Genomic DNA, 15,461 nt, shown 5'->3' on the forward strand with positions numbered 1-15,461 from the left:
ATACACTATGAAAAATATCTTTATTTTGTCTATTTCATGACAATGCACTTGAAATATTTAGTCTTTTATAACTTTGCACTTTTTGTCCTCTTAGGCTTATGCTCAGGTTTGTAAAAAAAAAAGAAGAAAAAAGATCAAATTTAGAAAAAAAAATGTTAAAAAAAGATTACAATTAAAAAATATATTACATTTAAAAGAAAAATAACAATTTTTCTTACATTAATTGTGCAAATTAATTTAGTTGACGAATCTAAGTATGAAAGATAATTGCAATTAAATCATTTGATTGATTGATTGATTGATTGATTAGTTGATTAGTTGGTTGATTAGTTGGTTGATTGATTGATTGATTTAGGTTGCATTTAAAACTCAACGCACATTTGATATGAACATGACGAGCTCGGAACAAGCATCCAAAACACAATATTCACCCAACTAAACTGGTCTTTTCAGTTTTGTAAACAATGACTAGACATCACTGTGTTGTAATACATGACAGATCACTGGGATATGTGGGCGTTTGTGTTTTTAAGCATGTCTGTGTGCAGTTCAGGAGCATTACCATACCTCCATAAGCACAAAAAGAGCAGCAAAGAACAACAGGGTGGCCCATTCCACTCTGTGAAGTATGATCTCGAAGTCTTGAATGTCAGCCAGCACCAGTAACCACAGAGCCCCCAAGATAGCGATCCAACCTGAGGGACAAAACAGTACATCAAGCCAAGATCACTGGAAAAGAACCGAGAACACTTTGAACACAACTGCAATTTTATTTCCTGTTGTAGCACGTAAGGAAATAAAAGGATTTAAGATAATGGAATCCTGGAAAACAGCCGACTGGTAGTTAATGCAATGCATCAATCATATGTTATGCCTCTATCTATCTTGACTTCCCATGACCACAAACACATTCTCATCAGCCGACCACAGTGGTCCTAAATCTGGTATTCCACTCACACAAAACCTCAGTCAGCAGGAGAGAGACCAAACAGCGGCATTCAATTAGAAACACAGTCCAGCCACCTCACAAACAGACTCATAAACGCTCTGCACATCGATATACTGACACCACAAGGAATTCTGCAACGCCACAATGGACTACGGGTTGTCAGGGTGTAAGAATAATAGGCCTAAGCCAGTTACTGGATCGTCTTCATTAAAGGCTTCTGTGATGTGTTTGACACTGATCTTATTACCTCAGTCGAAATAAACGATGGGAATCGCAACTACAACAGAACAGAACATAAATGTGGCAGTTTCCTTTCCTTTACTATTAATGTTGAAAAAAAGTTGTGCTGCAACTTTTTATCTTTGTTTTATCTTTGTGGAAAGCGCGATACTTTTTCTCAGATTGAAGATTTTGAAGATTTTCTCAGATTGAAGATTGATTTCATTTTTGATGAATAGAAAATTTAAAAGATATTTTTGTCCATAAATAGTCAGTGAGTTTCGGTGGGAAATGTAATGTACTTGAAACATTTTTTCTAAAATATATGTTTCTAGTGTGTTCCATAGAATAAAGAAAAAATACAGGTTTGGAATAACATGAGGGTGAGTAAATGATGCCAGGATTTTCATTTCATATGAACGTTCCCTTTAAGTTCAAGTTCAACAGTAAATATCGCAGCAGAAAATGGTCAACTTCCGTACCACAGTTTATTTTAATCCACTCAGATGTTATTGTGATATCAATCTGAAAAATCTACCAAGAATGGAGGTGAAGTTAAAAAGGACATTAACTATGATTGTGTGAAGAATTATTGCCGGACATTTTACTACTGATTAGCTGATGTACCATTTCCCAGAAGCCTCTTGGAATAAAAACATGCAGCATGTCAGGAACAAAGTGTACGAGTCACTAAAGCGAGACTGATAATACGGCAGGACGTGGGCCAGTGTTATACTGCTACATCACATGCGGTGGTGGAAGTCCATCATAATAGGCATGCCATTTAGAGATCAGGGCTGTGCACAAGTAATGCGTCACATGTCAGCCTTTGACCTTTACTATAATAGCCACAGAAAAGCAGGCTTTATTCTGGACCTGCATATTACATGCAACTGTTTGACGTTGAACATTTAAAAAAAAAAAGACTTGCTGCAAATGTTACAACAAACGAACAGAAGCCATTAGTGCAGTTAATGAATGCTTACATGCTGGAAGAAACATTTACAAGCAGTAAAATCAGATTTTGAACCATATTTAAGTGCAGGTAGTAGATTATCATCTCTAGGTTGTGTTTTACCGGAGCAACCATTAAGAGGACATTCAATAAACAACAGCATCCAGGTAAAATGGTTCCTGGAAATATTATTCCCGAGTACACTGTTTGTCATCATTTACCAAGACAAAGCAGTGAAAGGGAAATTTTTATTTCTTGTTATTTTGCATTTATTTGTTAGTGCAGTATTGATATTTCCATTGAATATTACTCCTCAATGTTCAAAGAATAAAAATATGAGAGCTTGAACGGTGGATGGTGTTCGATTGGTGTGGTGTATATGAGTGCATTTGGGCCTTGATTTAAAAACAGGAACACGTAGTGTGGACTCTGAGGAGTTCAGTCCTTGAAACAGCATGTGTTGAACAGATGGTCACATTCACACTATCAAAGCTTTGGGGTCGAAATACAATTTTTATCATATAACGACACAGAGCCTTTGTCTGGTGGACAGTCAGGAACCAGGTCCTGTGACCACCAAGGGGCTCAATGGAAGTGGTTCTCAACTGGTGCACCACAATCAAAACAATGGGTCAAAGGTAAGGGGAAAAAATGCTTAATGCAAACAACACAATTAAATAAAAATAAATATTTTTGTTGATATTTTGGCATAAATGTATTAGTTACATGGTAAAAGTGTGCAAAAGTAGGTGCCAACATTAAAATACACACATTGAAAAAGAAAATGTATACAAGTTGAAATGTGTCAACTACAACATTTGATTTTAAAGAGGCCATATTATGCACTTTTACAAAGTATTAATTTAGTTTTTGGGGTCTACTAGAATAGGTTTTCAAGCTTAATTTAAATTTATTTATTTATTTTTACATATTTTACATTGTTGCAGCATCTGTGTTGTGTTTGAAATTGAATACTTGAAGAAAGTTCAAATTCAAATGTTGTACCTATTCAGAAAGTGCGTGATTTCAGGCGCACTGCTGGTGCGCTCTGTTCCAGTCTCTATGAAGCCCCTCCTTCCGAAAAAAGCACAATGTGCTCTGATTGGCCGGCTGGACCATTGTGCTGTGATTGGTCAACCACTTTGAGCGTGTTTTGGAAATGTCACACCCTTACTATAATTGCAACGTTCAAAACACTATTAACACACCTCAATCAGACTTAACCACCTCTTTTCTATGTTTGCCTTGGCCTGGAAATATTTAAATGAGGATTATTGTGATATGTACTTGCCGAAGAAAACTCAAGACTACAATCAAGGCGTTTCATGGAGTTCAGAAACAGTGCTTACTGATAAAGAGAATAACTCCCTTTGGAGTGGATTTTGTGCTTTGTAACTTTGCAGACCTTTTTCAAGCTCAAACAGCAACATTTCACACTAAAGAAAGTTGAAAATGTAAAAAACACAATAGGTCCTCTTTAAGACAGTTTATTATTATTTTTATAAGTCGATAAACAAGAACTTTTTTGGGTCGCCAACATGATGTTCATGTAAAATCTGGGTCCTAAAGCAAAACCCACTACTTGGGCCGAGCAAAGTGGGGTCATCCATGACATTTTGTACCAATGCTCCTTAAATTAAGACCAGTAATGATAATTGTGAGCAATAATGTTCCTCAAAAAGTGAAGGAAGAATTAGGAAAAGACATTTTAATTTCATTATTAGCCTGCATAAACTTTGCATTCATGAAAAACTCACCATTCTCACTATTATTGTGACACCAGAAAGAATCATAAATTTCAACTCAAAATCTAACCCACACCATGCACTCAAAGCAGAATAGCGAATTACTGAGCAATTATCTAAAGACCCCACTTCCACCAAAAAGACTATTTCCTGTTAGCCAGCCAGAGGCTTTGAACTCCAGCCAGCGATGCCAGTGAGTGAAGTGCCTCAATTAAAAAAATCTAAAAAAAAACTGGACAATGGTCAAACCGTTTATTATTCAAGCTTCCCATATTTAGCACAAAACACCACATGCATGCACACATGCTTTGGGATTATGACCAACCCTAGTCAGTAAATGCTGCAACAAACTGATATGCTATAAATCATATCGGAGACAGTGCTTCCAATTCAAGCAAAATTTGATTAAACAGGTGATTGCCTGTGGGAAATCATTTAATAAGGGATGAGAAGGACGAACAGAGGAAGAGTCAAAGAAGACAGGAAGAGAAAGAACAGAAAAAGATAGAGAAGGATTCAGATGCAGTCACAGAGGAAACAGATGTACTGTAATTGTGGTGGACAATGTATTGGTCACGATGGTTTGATTTAAACGAGGTAAAGATCATAAAAGGCAATGTTGTTGAGAATATCCGAATGATGGAAGACAAAGTTTTGTAACTAGTTATGGGAATCTCCAAGTCTATTAATAAATAAATAAAATTAAATGTGAATTTTTGCAATCAGGATGCAATTTTTATACATAACTATTACGTAATACGAAGTTGAAATTAACTGTAAAAATAAGACTCTGACCCTTGCTGATGTAAAATGACATGCACTATTCAAATATCTGTTATGCCCCTCATTTTTGGTTGATACCTTAAAGATGGATATTTTAAAATAATTGTAGTTCCAAAATTAAACTCCAATTTCCCATCAGAGTCTTTGAATATCCTCTCATCTAATGAAAACCCAGGAGAACAAAAATAATGAAGCTTTAATCTCTTTGAGACTGTGATTATAAAGTTTGTTTGGGTTCTCATAAGATTAGAAAAGTCAAGAAGAATCAACCTGATACTTAAATTATAAGCAGAGGTGGACAGTGACGAAGTACATTTACTTGAGTACTTACACTTTTTGGGTATCTGTACTTTACTTGAGTACAGGGCCGTGCACAGACATTTTGAGGGGCAGTGGCCTAAACCAAAAAAAGGGGCACTAAGGGGGTGGTTGCTTGTTAAGACAAATTATCCAGTTATTACAAAATATTAAATTAAAAGAGAAGACAGCACACGCTCAAATACATTTTAGACTTTTTTGTAGATGTTTTGATAGAACATCACAATTACATATTGCTGATAATAACAGAAACTATTTGCTGTTTTACATTTTTATATTTACCTGTTCCATTTACAGCAACACTTTTTTTATTTGGTACCATGTCCTGAAAGATCTTGATAACCTATTTTTTTTATGATTCACAATTACACATTGGTGATAATAACAGAAACTATTTACCATTTTACATTTTGGTATTTACCTTTTCCTTTTATAGCAAACCTTGTCTACAAAGTGTGCCAACAACAAAAAAATCTAGTTATTTGTATTAGATCTGATCGAGAGTACAATAATTTGATAAGCAGCTAATTCTAAGAACGTGGATATGTTGTACAAGTTGTTAGCACTAGTAGAAGACCAAGAGCAAAACATTACCGACATAAATACAAAAAAAACAAAAAAAACAAATGACTCATTTTGCAGATTCAACCACTGTCTTGCATAGCCTACCTGTTAATGCGGCAGCTTTCGTGAACTGTCGTGTTCACTCTCAGTTTCAAGAGAGTGCCGCAGACACTGGGCCCTATCTTGCACCCAGCGCAATTGACTTTGTACAGCGACGCATGTATCATTCCTATTTTGCACCCGACGCACAGCGGACTTTTCCCTCCACAGACGCACGTCGGTAAATTAGGAAATGAACTTGCGCTCCCGGGGTGGCGGTTCAGCGAAAAGAGGAGGCGTGTTCCGGCGCAAACGTTCCCTGGTGCTATTTTGCACTTTCAGAAAACAATTCCGCCACTGACCAGGAAAAAATGAGTCTAAAGTCAGTGGTGCGTTGCGCACGTTATTCATATGCTATTTTAAGGGCGCATGCTTGGCCATAATGTAGCGTGTGCACAACGCACATGCACTTTGCTTCTCTCATCTACACACAGACACAGTTCTCATTTTTAGAAAACCATACATTATTACAAGGAAAAATATTACCACACGAGGGAAATCATTGTGGTGTCCATGAAGATGTGAAAAAATAGGCATAAATCTAGCTTACACATTTACCCAAATTATTATATGCCTGTTTAACTGAAGCTAATTTGGATGCGTTTCTCCATCCCCAATGTCACTTCTCTGTGTTTTACGGCCCTGACGAGAACGCTCCTGGCGTGCGCCTGGCAAATCCACCGTTATAATAGCAATCCGCCATGGCACAAGCGCGCCTGCTCTTAAAGGGAATGTGAGATGATGCTCTGATTGGTTTATTTCATGTTACGCCCAAACCACACCTATGAGTAATGAAGCTACTTCAGACCAACACATTTTAGATTTGCGCCGGGCGCAAGAGTCATTTATCCCGCCGGTGTAATAGCAACAGCGCCCGAGACCCGCCCACAAAGTTACTTGTGTTTCGCACTTGATACTTGCGTTTCAGATCGTTAAAATAGGGCCCATATACTGTGAGTGATGCTGCGGAGCTTCTTCTCAGCGGATTGCTTTGAGCGGAGCGGTGGGGGTGGGGAAGAGGGGCACCTCAGTCGATGAGGGCAGAGGGGCAGTGGCTCTAGCCACCGGGCCACCCCCCTGTGCACGGCCCTGCTTGAGTATTCTTTTTTCTGGAAACTTTTTACATTAAATTCACTACATTTGATAGACAAATACCGCACTTTTTACTCCACTACATTTCTGTCAAGGTCCTTGAGTAGAAAGTAGTTATGTTAGTCAGGGCACTTGTACTTGTGTACTTCTTTTGTGGGGTGATTATGATTATGGCTTTTTAAAGAATTAAAGAATTGTCTTTTTTATCAATTCAGTTGTTTAATTTCTATAGGTTTTGTAACATTCTAAAAGCTCTTAATTCCACAGATCCTTCAAACTGGTCAGTGTATTCACTAGGTTGCTTCAGAGGCATAAGGTACTGTAACAATGCAACAATAATAAAACAATGCATTGACATTTACTTTTTACTTTTGATACTCAAGTACTTTCAAAAGCAAGACTTCGGTCTTTACAACTTTTACTTGTAATGGAGTAATATTTGACCAGTAGTATCTGTACTTTCACTCAAGTAAGAAAGTTGTGTACTTTGTCCACCTCTGAAAGTATGTTTTTGAAGCATTAAGTAGAATTTGGGGTCAAACACAACATGAGGCATTTCATGAAAACATTCACATCAGTTGGATACAGTTTGTTTTTTTTTCCAGAGAAAAGTAACAACACATATATCATAATCTGACTTTAAAACACTTTTTTTTTTTAGACACAAGCATCCTTTTCTCGAAGAGTAAATTATGTTCAATGATTTGGATGGCACAAACACATACAAACACACACACACACACACACGCACACAAGCACTGTGGCTCATGCTTGGTGTGAAATGAATCCCAGACTTCTTCCACACTGGCATTGGGACGGTTTTGTCAACACAGTCCAAAAAAAGTAACTTTTGATTTGCTTTCTACTTCAGTGTTCTGCCACGGCAATCCAACTGAAGATGGAGGAGGAATTGGGAGCCTTCAGCAATGCACAGCACAAACAGAGCAGAAAAATGAGAGAGAAAAAGAGAGAGAAAAAGGCTCTGCAATTAAAAGAAGTTTGCTGAGAAACCTTGGAGGCTCATTCATCATACCCAAAACAACACAGGCATTCCGGCCCGTTGAGTGAGACACAAACACCATCATGTTCTTCTTTTTAAAGCAAATGTGTTTCCACAAGCACCCTTTTATAAAGAACCCTGTCTCTCTCAGGATGTTCCAAGAAGAAATGAGCTGTTGCGTGTTTTCTACTTTGATTAATCTTCCTCTGTTTCCTCATTCATTATTTGGTGGTACAGCTTTTGTACTGCCCAGGAGATAAATTATGTCTTATTTCTTAATTTAGTTATTTATAAATAAATGACTCTATCAAGAGCTGAGATTCATTAGTAATATTTAATATGCATGTGCTCCAGATCTTAAATGAAATGTTACCTAAAATTCAAATAAATTAATAATACTTCAAAGTCACAGTACGGAAGAGTTTTTGGTTAAAAATGAACAAAACTCAATATGTATACCTTCAGATGCATCACAACCCATGTTAAAAGTAACGTTGATGGTGTTAGAGAGGCCAAAGTTCCGCAGTGCATCTTTAAACTCAAGACATACTGTATCTATAGCCTAATAAAGCTGCTTTATTTTACATTGGAATGAATTAATCATGACTGACTACGAATAGGGTATTTCTCCTGTGCTAAATTACAATTTCCGATTTTTCATAATACTGTATCCACTGCACTAGGTGTCAAATCAATAAGTATAACAACAAAAAATTACTTAGCACACATGTTGACCTCTAACCACATTACCAAATAATGATTAACACAAGATTCTTAAATTAAATGTATTCTATGAACCTTTTTTTTTTTTTAAGAGCATCTAAATATCTTTACTTTCAGAGTAAAGGCACACTGAGAATCTAATTGATATTTCCTACTCATGAAATGTTTTCATGGACCTATAGAAATGACCTTTCAGAGCCGTTTTTTCTCTTAACACTCTTTAAGTGACTTAAAATCGAGAAAACTCCCCAGATGCACTGTTACTGCTAATGTTGTTCATAGAAATGTGCTAATGTTCTCTAGTCAATTATAGAATAATCAAATTGTAATTACATAATTTTTCTGGGAAATGGATGGCCTCGGGGACTAAGAATCACTTAATTGTCATGAATGTGCTTTTCGTTGGAAAGTCGTGTGGTGCTCTGTGAGCACAGTGCATCCTGTGTGCTTCATTGCTCTCCAGCAGGCGCAACTGTATCCTCGCCCATTATTAAATAATCAATATCAAAGGTCAAACGGAGTGGTGATGTGTCAACCTAATGAAAGTCTAATGACAGTCATTTGCAGCCCATGCTGGACGACCCTGGTTTTGATCAGGAGGAGGAACTGAGAAGAATTTGAAAGCAGAACCACACTGTTTTTGAAAATGATAATGTACATTATTTTTGCGATCAGTGCCAATTAATCATGTACACAGCTGTGGAAAGGCAAAAAACCATGATTTTGTATGTATAAAGAGATGCTCATTTCAATCATTTTGAAAATAATACTTATGTGTCATCCCTCCATAAGATCAAGCTGTCCACAAATGAGAATTGATTATCAATACACAATCAGACCTGAACAATATAACAACCTAAGAGAGCTGTGTGGCAGGCATTTTCTGATTGACCAACTCGTACTCACTAATAATGTTTGGTGAAGTTCTCAATTTCATTTCTATCAGTAATTGACATCTCATTCACCGTGTAATAAACATGTCTATTAACCAGCTAGAGCAAAAAGGATGGCTGTGTGGCGGGAAGAAAAAAATTAAAACAGAAACAAAAGACTTATTTTGGGGTGAGTAATACTAGCTGTCTTATTTAATCTCACGCTACTCCATTGTTATGGCTTTGCATTTGTGTCTCTTTCTACATTTAAAGCCCAGCTGCAAACAATTACCACATCAACACATTGACGGATTTATACACGCACCAATTAGATCATGGGAGGATGTGGCCAGCTTTATAAGAATAACATTTGTTTTTCTATTTTTATTCTATGAATCCTAATTTAATGCATATAAATTAAAATGTTTCCTATGTGGTAGAGGAATTGGCACATTTTTGATCATTTCCAAAATAGCAAAGTATTCTTGTGATTCCATTTCCTCTGCTCAAACAGAGAGGAAACAAGCCCTCATAATTAGATTGTGAGGCGTGTAAACAGCAGGGCCAGTTCAGCAATAGAAATAGAAATGGATGAAGCCTGATTATTTGTGTCCTTGTTTGTCTCTCTCTTACCCAGATCCAGATGTATGGCAGGAACAAAAGAGTTCAGGAAGAACATAAAGATGACCACCCCAAGGACAGTCAGACACTTGACCAGGAGGATTTTGTCAGTAATTCTGTGCTATAAAAGACCATGAAAGATACATTTTAGAGACAAGACAGAAAGAAACATGTCTAATACCTATTATGCCCTCTAAACCAGAGTTTCTGGTGGGTTGCGATCCACAGGTCTGTTCAAATTGGATCACTTATGGGAGTGAAAAAAAAAAAAACCAATGCTAAATTGCAAATATTATAATGCTAATCATATAAAGGTATATAGTTAGCTTTTCAGGCGAACTTTAACAAGGGAATAAATCCTGTGAAAGCACCTAGAAGCATCTTTTGTTTATGACATCAAAGGTCATGTGTCCAACTAAACCAGAGTACATTACATACAGATTTAACTGCAACAAGCCTAAAGATAGAGTGTCCTGACCACAATATGTTTCAGTGAATTATTGGCTACTAATCAAATATAAAACCATCAAATTTCAATTGATGTTTAGAAACTAAACTAGAAACATTTCTGCAGTTACAGTAATTTATGCGATACATTTTTTATTTATTTCCCTATTCAGTCAATGTCATGCTTATGCAGTTCATAGTAATATTATTACATTAATAAATGTAAATTTGTATGTAAGTGTGTTAAGGACATTTTGTTTATTTTTGTGCAAAATGAATGAATGAATGAATGAATTTATTTATTTATTTATTTGAGAACCAGTGATCTAAACACTTTACTCCACTGGAAGTTTCTTATCAATTAATAAGATAACATCGGAAAGATAAGGCAGGGTTATCAGAGAGGTACAACACTTAAATCTTAATGCAGCCTTGTTTTACCTTTTTTTGCAGTTCTTGAATATTTAGCTCCCAGTTTTTGTCTTCCTGTGATATTTGCCTGTGAAAATAAAGGAATAAAACAGAATGGAGTGTGTTAATACATCCTTTCAGCCAGCATGGACACCTGCAAATGAGTAGAAGAGGTGACTTCATGTGGTCACCCCGAACCTTTTCTACTCAGCATGTGAGGCTATAAATGGCTTCTGTGATCATTCTATCTCTCATCAAAGCAAACCACAAGCCCCACAAAATCAAAAGCAGAACTAATCGAATTTGTTTAGTTAAAAGAAACATTTCTGATACCAAAAAAATAAATAAGATACTGTTGAGAACAAAATGATTCTGCTTGATTAAAATTTCAGCTCTCTACAAGAACTTTAGAGGGCCTACACAATTGAGAACAAATACCTACTTTTTTTTACAGGTTAATTATTTTTCATTTATCATCCTGTGCTTCTGGGTATGTGCTACTGTCACACACAACAGGTGTCATGCAGTGGGAATGGATATATTTTGGACCTGAAGTGTTTTCAAGTGACCTGATACCAAGACAATTATCTTAATAATTTTCGGAGAGACTCGGTACAGCATATCTGTCTTTTATAAATCTGATAAAACTAAAGACTCTTCGGAGATATGAAGGATGCAATACTACTCTATAGGTACTCAAGATTAACATGAGATTGGCAGAAATTCATAAAGTTATGTCCCCTTTAAACACCCCTTGTGCATCGGTGTAGACAGACTGCCTCCATTTTAACAGACGATGAAAAGAATGGACTGAGCATGAGTGTAGCACCTCTGGAAGGTCTTGAGCTGCTTGCGCAGAAGGCTTTCAAGATTGAGCACCTTCTGCATGAGAAGACACTTGACGGCAGTCTCTTCTCGGCTGGCAGGGTTAATGCGATGGGCTGTCTGCCTCCACACCAGAATCTCATGCTTCAGTTCTGCAGGGCGACACAAATCATGATAAGATAAAGGGTTCAGCAGTAGAACAGACAAATACGAATTAAGATAAGAATTAAAAAAAAAAAAAACTGGGAAGAAACCATAGACTGTAGGAAGAAACAGATAACAAGAACTATTAACGATATGGATTTATGGTCAAACAGAGCCAATCCAGAAAAAAAAAAAGGGAGGGATAATTGTAACACATTTGTTAGCTCATTTATTCCGATTATTTTTAGCCCAAAGCTTTGCAATTGGACCATCTTTGCCATGTCTGTAGTCACTACCTATGACAATTCATTTCATAACTTCATTCACCCAGATACAGTTACATGCAGACAGGCCAATCTCAGAATTTTTTTTAAATACTGTGACCGAATTAGGAAGCAATAACGGTTTAAAATGTGAAGAAAAAACAATAGTTAAAGCTTAAAGGGATAGTTCACCCAAAAATGAAAATTCTGTCATTTGATGCGTGAGCCTACGTGGTGACGTACAACCCAGAAGCGCTGCACTGTTACACTATGTGAATTCACTCAGGCCCACACAAAAGAAAATTAATAGTTGAATAAAGTCGTTATTTTTGTGTGTTTTTGCGGACAAAAAGTATTCTCGTCACTTGATAAACTTATGGTTGAGCCACTGTAGTTACTTGGACTATTTTAACGATGTCTTTACTAACTTTTCTGGGCCGGCAAGTTTCGATCCCATAGAAGCCTATGGAGGAGTGATCCAGCTCTCAGATTTAATCAAAAATATCTTAATTTGTGTTCCGAAGATCAGTAAAAAGTCTTACGGGGTTGGAACAACATGAGGGTGAGTAATTACTGACAGAATTTTCATTTTTGGATGAACTAACTCTTTAAGGCTGACCTAAAGGGGTCATAAATTGAGAGATGAAATCTTTTGAAATACAAGAGGTCATTGTACTATAAAATGTAATTGTACAGAAAATGACTCGTTTTAGTATGACGTAAAAGTGTAATGAAAGACTCCAGAAGAAAATCAGTGCCTACTTCTACATCAGTGCCTCTTTAGCCTCGCCCACCGATTCACACGTCACTTAGTAGTAATTACGAGAGATGCAAACACAGGACCACTCCAACAATAAAACAATTGAGATCCCTTTTATGATTGCAAGACGTTTTGCAGTGCCAGTTTGTGGGGAAACACAGTCATTGCATTGCCTTCCTTGTGATCCTAACATTAAAAAAAGCGTGGATGATCGCGGCAGTAAGAAACTGTTCTTTTCTTCGCTTTATTTTACTGCAGACATATTTTTAAACAACAGAGTTCAGCACATACTTTTCAGAGAGACTGAAAATAAAAGATGATGCAGTGACTATATCGGATCCGACAGCAATGTTGCAACACAAAAGTGTGAGTAACAATCACTGATCTATATAGAATTTCATTATATAGATCAGTGGTAACAATGTTTTAAAAATATGTCACTTGCTTTGTTTATGTTACTTTGCTTTGTTACAAATCATTTTATATGTACTGAGTATTTATACAGTAGCGCCACAGTCAAACTGTGAATAGTTGTGATTTACTGTTGTTTCCTTTGCTTTGGAATTAATGGGGTTAATGCATTGGACTACTTTTTGGATACGGAAGAGGATGAGGATGAAGCACAGACTAGGCAGTTTCAAAAAGAATGGAGAAGTAAAGGAAAGAGAAGATAAGGGAGAAGGAAAAACAAAGATATACAATAGGCACGGATTTGTACTAGTCCTTCAGCATGACTTCTCACCATGTGATGGTGAGGCTGCTAGGAAAGCTTTCCAGAAGCTAATTGACACAGTAATGCATCATGCCGAGGGCCTGAAAAACTATATCAGCCACACAGCAGGTTTGATTTTTTCGAAAGTAAGGCTCTGTGGGGACTTAATACAGAATTAGAAATTGGACTGGCATTGAGTGGTCACCATCAGGCCTAGTGGAGGTCTTTCATTCCAGACGCAGAACTCACGGGAAACCGACAAGCCGATAATTTAAGTTCTGTTCCTTACAGAGCAGAGTTCTAAAACTTTGCATCATCTCCACACCGACCAACACTCTCTCACTGTTTTAGCCACCCAATAACCCAATAATCACAGGAAGAAGGGGGAGATTAGCATTCTGGCTGGTGCTAGTCCCATGCTGATGTTGTCTCAAAGGGAAGACAATCCTCACAGTAGGCAAAGGCCAATGGTGTAGGAGACTTCCTGCCTTCTGAGAAATAAATTCTCTTTTTTTCAGTTGCTTGTCTGTCATCTTGTATTTATCTCTGAAATAACAGGCACAAAACATACATAAATTTAATTAAGGCTCCTGGTGTGACGCATCCATTCGTGCAACCTGCTGGTTGTTTTCAAACTAACAGTTCTTGTCTAGGTGTTCTGTAGCCATGAACAGATATAATTCACTGTTTCTAAATTTAAATTTAAATTATCTTATCTTACTGATAAGTTGATGTAGTTATACTCTAAAATCAAATCAATGAAATTCAATCAAAAATTACATAAAAAAACAAACAAAAAACAATTGTTCCCAAAAGTATTTGTTGAGACTGTCTTGGCTGCAGTATGGGGAGAGTGATTCTTTCAACTAAAAAGTTATTTAATAACAAAAATTTAATTAAAGCTGCAAGCAGCATTTATCGGGGTTCAAGCATTTAAGGCCTTTAAGCACATAAGCATTAAAAGACATTAAGTTTTATTTAGCAAGTATATAACCATCTTGATCATAGAAGATCAAGACCATTTACCGCCAATACAGGCAATTTACAATTGGAAATATATGTTTATTAAAGGTTTAACAGTTAAAGTGCCACCTATGGTCTGATCTCCATTTTAAATAATTATTTCAAAATAAATTATAAAATGTAAGTACATATGCGTAAGTACATATGCATGCATGTTCTAGCATGATTTACAATGATTTACCATGTTCTAGTATGATTTATCATGATTTACCATGTTCCAGTATGATTTACCATGATTCTAGCATGATTTACCATAGTTACCATGATTTACCATGTACTAGGGTGGTTTACCATGATTTACTACGTTCTAGTATGATTTACCACAATTTACCATAACGAGTCTAACCCTAACGAGAAATAACGAAAGAGAAACACAGAAACTACAACTGACTTCATCTACAGCCTTAGATGAAATCAACTGAAGATAAAAGAAGACGTTAAATCTCTCAAGATCTCAGCAGAGGAGGATTAAACAACTCCACAAACAGCATTACCAGCTTCACTTATTACTAACCAGTTTGACTTTATTTCTGTCACGCGTCTACAGAAGTTGTTATTGAGAATTAACAGAGGTTTAATTTATTGTTTCATGATGGAGATCAGTGTTTGTAGAGATCAATTTATAATATAATTTTTTCTCTGGCTGCTGTAACTGTGTGTTTATAAAACACACTTGGTGTGGCACAAAAGCCAAAAGAAAATATAATCAGGTGTTGATGGTTGTGTTTTGATGATAAAACTCACAATTTAGTGACTTGATTCACTTAACTTATCCAGAGCCTAATATCTGTTTAAACAGGTGATCTATTATTATTTTTGTATTATTAATTATAGTAGAAATGTGATACTGTAAGATCCATTGTTGTGACAATCAGATTTAAAAACCTCTGTGGTATTATGCTGACTCACACAGAGATGGTGACATTAAAAGTTTCA

At 36.5% G+C, this 15,461-nt stretch overlaps 1 protein-coding gene across 1 annotated transcript in view; it reads right to left on the minus strand.

Moving 5' to 3' along the window:
* The window catches only part of oca2 (oculocutaneous albinism II), a 100,774-nt gene that overhangs the window by 23,262 nt on the left and 62,051 nt on the right, over positions 1–15,461 (minus strand). The window contains exons 16-19 of the mRNA XM_084128008.1: positions 11,628–11,775; positions 10,829–10,886; positions 9,953–10,061; positions 568–695 (exon numbers count right to left, since the gene is read on the minus strand). Of these exons, the coding sequence (XP_083984134.1) occupies positions 568–695; positions 9,953–10,061; positions 10,829–10,886; positions 11,628–11,775 (443 nt within the window). The remainder of the gene's footprint in view (positions 1–567; positions 696–9,952; positions 10,062–10,828; positions 10,887–11,627; positions 11,776–15,461) is intronic.

Source organism: Abramis brama (genome assembly GCF_963993115.1).
Source record: "Abramis brama genome assembly, chromosome: 11".
NCBI classification, from domain to species: Eukaryota; Metazoa; Chordata; class Actinopteri; order Cypriniformes; family Leuciscidae; genus Abramis; species Abramis brama.